Raw genomic sequence first — 7,508 nt, forward strand, 5'->3', positions numbered from 1 at the left:
TAATCATTTACTTCAAAACATAGCAATCAGAACATAAAACTGGAAATGCTACAACCTATTTCTTTTTCCCCCTTTTAATATAGAGCTTTAATTTGGTGTACAAGGAATATCCTAATAACTCAAGGAAATGCTTATAAGTTATACAACATGCCAGTACCTCTCATCTTAACTCTGTCAGTAATAACAAGAATATACTGTCTTTCGGAGAACTGGACTTCCCTGCTGCTCTACATGAGGCCTGACAAAAGTTCTCCTCCACCAAACTTCAAATTGCTCTTTGAAGATTTGGACAGTTGTCACCTGCCTTCAAGAACTTGCCAAGCCATGCAAGCAGAATACTCTGTTGCTCTTCCAGTGGAAGTGTCAGTGTTGTCTGACCAATTCCTTCCTCCACAACCTTTTGATCAAATGATCTGCAACTGTGTTGTAACCAATAGTAGTTATCGATTAATGGCTGTAACCATGTTTCTAAAAACAATTTTCGAGTGTCCTTAGATGGAAGTATTTCCCCTCTTCCAATCCCAACAAAGAACCTTGCAGTTATGCAGCTCACAAGGTGGTGAGACACAGTTAGCAGCTTTGAGTGTAAGCTTGCCAGCTCATTCTGGTTAGCCCACATTACGCAAACTTCGTCTGCAGCAATGCCATCGACCCAAAATGTCTAGCTAGCAACCAAAGGAGGTTATCTGCTTCACAACAGGACCTCTGCTCTCCATTGACTGATCAATAAACCCAGGTTGCGAAGCTGATTTGAATAGAATCAACTGTGAACCCAAACAACATTTGCATGGTTTATGTTCCTTTTCTTTGACCTTTGTCTTTAATTTTCTGTTATTGTTAGAATATGATTTCGGTGGTTACATATATGATGATGTATTCTTCTCCAAGATGGAGGCAATATATAGAGGGATTACAATCCTATACAGGAGGAAACAATCTTACAAAGAAAGAAACTAAATCTAATCTTATGAATAAGGAAACTAAATCATCCTATATACTAATAAGATCAATCTACTATTTACAGCTCATGCTGACACTCCCCCTCAAGTTGAGGCATAGATGTCTATCATGCCCAACTTGTCGATTATACCATGGAACACCTTTCCTGAAACTGCTTTCGTAAGCACATCAGCTAACTGGTTCTCGGACTTGACAAATGGAAATTGTATAACCTTTTGATCGAGGTTTTCCTTAATGAAATGACGATCAACTTCAACATGTTTGGTGCGGTCATGTTGTACATGAGTCTGGGAAATCTCAATGGCTTCCTTATTATCACAATGAAGATTCATAGGTTTTTCATATGCAATACCTAAATCTTTTAGGACACTCCTAATCCATAACAATTAGCATACACCCTGAGCCATACCTCTGAATTCGGCTTCTACACTTGATCTCGCCACAACCTTCTGCTTCTTGCTTCTCCAAGTGACAATATTGCCTTCCACGAAAGTAAAATAACCAGATGTGGACCTTCTGGTTGTTGGATCACCTGCCCAATCAGAGTCTGTGTATCCTTCAATGTTCGAGGTACCATTTTTTTAGAACAACAACCCTTTGCCCGGAGCATTTTTCAAGTATCTCAAGATACGATATACCGCATTCATATGCAGTTCACTTGGTGCATGCATAAACTGACTGACGACACTCACTGCATAAGCTATATCCGGCCTCGTGTGTGACAGATATATTAATCTCCCAACTAACCGCTGATAACAACCCTTGTCTGTTGGAGCTTGATCTGGAAAAAGTCCCAGCTGATGATTCATTTCTATAGGCATTTATGCTGGTTTGCAAGCAAGCATTCCAGTTTCGGTTAAAAGATCTATTACATATTTCCATTGTGAAAGAGAAACCCCATGTTTAGATCTTGCAACCTCAATCCCTAAGAAATAGTTAAGCTGCCCCAGATCCTTCATTTCGAATTTAGTAGCCAAATACTCCTGTAATGCTTTCATTTCACATGGGTCATCTCCTGTCAGGACCATATCATCAACATACACGATTAGAGCGGTTACCTTCCCTTCTTTGCATTTTATAAACAAGGTATGATCTGAATTACTTTGCTTATAACCAAATGCCTTCATTGTGGAAGAGAACCTCGCAAACCAAGCTCTAGGTGACTATTTCAACCCGTACAATGACTTTTTCAGTTTACAAATTTCTCGTTTACACGAAGAACTACATCTAATGCCTGGGGGCAACTCCATGTAGACCTCTTCCTCCAAATCTCCATTGAGAAAAGCATTTTTAACATCAAATTGTTTTAGCGGCTAGTCTCGATTTGCTGCTATTGATATGAGAATCCGAACTGTATTGATCTTTGTTACCGGTGCAAAAGTCTCTTGATAATCTACCCCATACCTTTGCATATATCCCTTTGTAACTAACCGTGTTTTATATCTATCAATACTTCCATCTGCTTTGAGTTTCACAGTGAACACCCATCTACACCCAATTGATGTCTTCTTTCCAACGGGTAATGGAACAAGTTCCCAACTACCATTACTTCGTAGTGCCTCCATTTCTTCGTTCATCGCCTTTGTCCACTTCGGATCTGTCAATGCATCCTGCACACTACTAGGAATAGATACAGTGGATAATTGATTAATAGCAAGTGCATACGATCCTAACAACCTATGGAAAGACACATGATTGCTAATTGGGTATTTGATATTTGCTTTAGGATCAAGTTCATATTGTTTCTTTGGGACTCCCTTGTTTGATCTTTGTGATGAATATTTAGGAACATCAGACACATTAGACACATCACGCATGGGATTATGTGTTTCATTCAACTCATCAAACAACTCATCAGACATGGGATTTGAAATTACCTGAGGGATAACATTCAGGGTCGAGATTACCTGAGGAAGAACATTTTGGGTCGATTCTTCAGTTAATGGTGCAGACATGGGTAACAACTCATTCTCATTTTGTTGATTTATCGCCCCAACCAGTTCATTCACTTCTTCTAACTCTATAAACTCATCTCCTCTGCCACCTTCTTGTAGCACATTCTCATCACTAGAGCTCTCCCCTTGAGGAGAAGGTTCCAAGACTCCCCTGGAGTAATAAGGTTCTAATTCCCGAAAAGAGGCATCTAAAGTCACATGTAATTTTTGGGTTTGAGGGTCCATAACACCTATATCCTTTCTGAAATTTAGAATAGCCAAAAAAGATGCATCGTTTAGCACATGGATCAAGTTTACTTCGCAGAGCTTTAGAGATATGAACATATACACTACAACCAAAGACTCGGGGTTCAAGGTTAGGGAGGTGAGGAACTGAAAGTAAGGAGTGCATCTTTTGTTGGGGGGTTTGAAAGTCTATTACTCGGGAAGGTGTTCGATTAATGAGGTAAGCAGCAGATTTCACAGTCTCTCCCCAATAGAACCGAGGCATGTTCATGCCAAAGATAGAGGCACGAACAATCTCCATTATTTGTCTATTCTTCCATTCTGCCAATCCATTTTGCTACAGAGTATAAGTGCAAGAGGTCTGATGACGAATCCCATGGTGGCTGAGAAACTTGACGAGTTTAGATGCAGCTACATACTCAGTACCATTGTCAGATTGCAAAACACGAATCTTCTTTTTAATCGAAAGTGTCTACCATTTTATGAAATTCTTGAAATGTTGTACAGACATCATTCTTTGTTGTCAGCAAAGACACCCAAGTCATTCTAGTGCACTCATCAACAAATGTAACAAAGTAACGAGATTTAGAGATAGAAGGGATTTTTGCAGGACCCCAAGCATCAGAGTGAATGACCCTAAAAGGTTCTGAACTTTTATTCAAACTTGGTAAATAAGAAATACGATGGTTCTTAGCCAGTTCACAAATGTCACAATGAAAGACTAAATCATTTTGAACGGAAAAAAGATGTGGTTGTAATTTTCTAAGATACCCAAAAGAAAGATGTCCTAGTCTCCGGTGCCACAACCATATAGTGGCTCGAGCTTTATCTGTGCTACTAGTTTGGTTTGCCTGACTGAATTTCGGTCCCCCACTTTCTGTCAACTCCAAGTAGTAGAGTTTATCCCGTCTAACACCATAACCAAGAATCTTCCGAGTTAGAATGTCCTGAAAAAGGACGGCCAAAAGGTTACAGTGCAAGCAATAGTAGAGGTGCCTTCTCCAGTAATGGGAGAGGTACTACCATTTCCTGTAGAGATAACAGATTGGTGAGAAAGGAGAATGAAGAACGGATTGTAACTGACCTAAGTCCCTTGTCATATGATCGGATGCACCTGTAGCAATAATCCAAGCACTATTTTTAGAAGTTTTTGTAGAAAAAACGGATGCATTACCAACAATACCTGGGTGGGCAACATTTGTTATAGGCTGTGAATTGTCTTCCTCCATAGATGTCACCATAGCTTTCCCTGCAATCTTCTTTCTCGGTTTCTTTGTGAAGTCCCACCACTCAGGGTAGCCAATGAGTTCATAACATCGTTGTTTCGAATGACCTGTTTCCCCACAGTGAGCACAGACTAGGCTGCCATACTTTCCAGTTGATTGAGTGTTTCGGTTTTTAGACGAAGGTCCAAATCGAGTTTGGTTAGCCAACATAGCCGAGCTCTCAGAGATTAGAGGAGAGCCCCCCATTGTTTGTCTTTGTTGAAATTCTCTTCGGACATATGCATACGTATGTTCCAAATCGAGTTTTGGATCTATTCGTAAGATTTCTCCACAAACTTGAGCAAAGTCGGAGTCGAGTCCACTTAGAAAAATATGAACTCAAAGCCTAGCCATCGCAGAATGCAATTGGACCACCCCTGCAACTGTTCTTTCCTGAGAGATAGTCCTGTGATCGATTTCCTGAAAAATAGCAACCAGTTCATTGTAGTATGTGGATAATGGTCGACTATTTTGCTTGGTAGAAAAAGATCTCTGATTCAATTCAAAGGTACATGTTTCGTCCGATCCATCATAGAAGGTGTTCGATACAGCCTCCCATATATCCTTGGTTGTGGGGAGACGGATAAATCTCTGCAACAGGGATGGACTCATTGAATCAATAAGCCAACTTTTGACTTTGTGATTCTCTGTAATCCATGTTCCAAGATTGGAGTCTCCGAGGTCAGGTCTTCTTGCTTCTCTGGTGAGATATCCAGCCTTGTTGCGAGCGCCAATACGCATCTCCATGAGTTGCGACCATAATGAATAATTGGTCTCATCCAAAGTGATACCAGTGGGAAAAGCATAATTGTCTTGGTGGATAATAATTTGCAGGTTCGAGGTACGTACGATTGATTCGGCCATGAGTTATGGTGGTTGATTCGGTTAATTCGAAAAAGAATTTTATATGATTCAGCTGGTGGTGGATGGTGGTTGATTCGACTGGTTTACTGATACCATGTTAGAATATGATTTCGGTGGTTACAAATATGATGATGTATTCTTCTACAAGATGGAGGCAATATATAGAGGGATTACAATCCTATACAGGAGGAAACAATCTTACAAAGAAAGAAACTAAATCTAATCTTATGAATAAGGAAACTAAATCATCCTATATACTAACAAGATCAATCTACTATTTACAGCTCATGCTGACAGTTATATTTGATACCTATGTTTATGTATCCATGCATGCACACAATGTGGAATAAATTCTTGACCACCGACCCACACTTGAGAAAGGATATTTAAGACCCTCCACGCTGTGAATTACTTTGGAATAATACCATAGTAGTCATTTTATGGGTCATTTCTGATGGTTAGAAATTTCTATGCACTACCTATAAGAAATTTCTAACATACACTGGCATGGGTCATGTTCACACATAGACATACAATGCTTGTATTCACATACATTTTTTTGTGTTTTGATCGAGCACCTTGAAGAGTTTACAAAACTCAGAATATCTTGACTTAAGAGTTTCTCAGCATCCAACGAGAATGAGCATTGCTATCTCAGAGTAAATCATAAAGGCTGCTGCAATTGAACATCAATAAATAGTAGTTACTAAGAGGTTATCTTTAGAAATGGATGCATGCCTATTAAGAGCATGCAACTTAGAAATTCAGAAACAAACGTTTCTAAAGTAGGTACAAGTACCTCCCAATAGAAGAATAGCTCAAATTAATCGATAGGACCTTGGTGAATTTGAACCTTCTTTTCCATCGAACCACCATCAAGTGCTTTTCCAATGACAATGTCCCTAGAATTAAGTGTAGATACTCGAGAAATCTTTACATACATTATGACGCCCAAACCCTAGCATAGGTTGAAAAGAAACTCATACAGTAGTTCATGAGAATGAAGCAAGCACTCAAATTAAACAATAGGACCTTGGTGGATTCGAACCACCATCAAGTGCTCTTCCATTAAGCTAAAGATCCGGTTTAGTTAATTGTGTCTGTAAGGGTTGAGCTAAAGTTCCGGTTTAAGACAACCAAGTTAAAAATATTAGTCCCGAACAACCCTTACAGATCCAATTAAAGCACTATAGCAAACCAAAACAAATAAAAAAACAGATAGTTGACTACTTAACTTCATTATAAGAGAAACTGCTAAAGAAAGGAAATTACATTTTGTTAACCTGTATAGAACTCGACTTTACTCATTTAGACATGGATGGTACTGATCACAGGACTATCTCTCTAAATACTGCTTTATCTACAAAAGCTTCATAGATAATCTAATGTGTGAACAAATAACATAAGAAGTCTAGAGCTTGACCTTAGGCTTCATTGTTCATATTATTACAACATGATGCTAAAAGTGAATTATGTTAGCCGGATGTACCTCTCAAGGTCAAGACAAACAGTTGAAAAACATCCTTTTCGTAACCACACCTAATATAACTTGAAATCATGAAATTACAGAGTGCCACATCCCATTAGGATATCAGAGGCGCAACCGAAAGACTTAAAACCTAACACACATTCAAAGGTTGTGCTGGATAACGAATAAAAATAGGAAATACACGAAAGAGATAATACAAAACGACTGAAAGAAACCAAAATATATATATCATCGAGGGTGCCTCTAAAGGCGTAAGAAATATAAACTTTTGCTTGAATCGAAAGATACCGTTAATAGGTCTCATGGTCAAGGAATGAACAATCACGTACTTCTATGCTTACGAACAAACTATATGAAGTAGGATAACACTGGTACCAAAAAAAAATAGTAGCATGACACAAAAAAGTTGTCAGAAACTGAGTTCTGTGAAAAACCTGTCACATTCACAAACATATTCTTCGTTGTAACTCGATACCACTGAATGCAACCAACACTTCATAATTCAGTCATCTTTTATAATTGGTTCGGTAAAGGTATGGGATTGATTGAGATCAGTAATGGTCAACATAAGCCTTAAGGGCAATGGTCAGCATACACAGGATGTTTCTAGCAACAAATCTGTCTTGTACAAGGAACTGTTAGCAATTTCAGCAGGTCTAGAAGGAGATATCAAGCAAGAATTTAGGAGGATAAAAGTGACATCTGACTCCCTAAGGGCAGTGAATATCCTAAACAGGAAGGAGGAAACCC

General features: G+C 38.9%; 1 protein-coding gene across 1 annotated transcript; it reads right to left on the reverse strand.

The window, feature by feature from the left end:
* Positions 1–1,781: 1,781 nt before the first annotated feature.
* On the reverse strand, positions 1,782–4,612 carry LOC147480999 (uncharacterized). The gene is made up of 5 exons (XM_086578804.1): positions 4,324–4,612; positions 4,114–4,169; positions 3,482–3,612; positions 2,331–3,156; positions 1,782–2,123 (listed from the first exon to the last, which is right to left on the reverse strand). Exons 1-5 carry the CDS (start codon positions 4,610–4,612, stop codon positions 1,782–1,784), a joined length of 1,644 nt encoding a protein of 547 aa, XP_086434930.1.
* Positions 4,613–7,508: the final 2,896 nt, after the last annotated feature.

The sequence above is a fragment of the Coptis chinensis genome, chromosome 8 (genome assembly GCF_015680905.1).
Source record: "Coptis chinensis isolate HL-2020 chromosome 8, ASM1568090v1, whole genome shotgun sequence".
Classification (NCBI taxonomy): Eukaryota; Viridiplantae; Streptophyta; class Magnoliopsida; order Ranunculales; family Ranunculaceae; genus Coptis; species Coptis chinensis.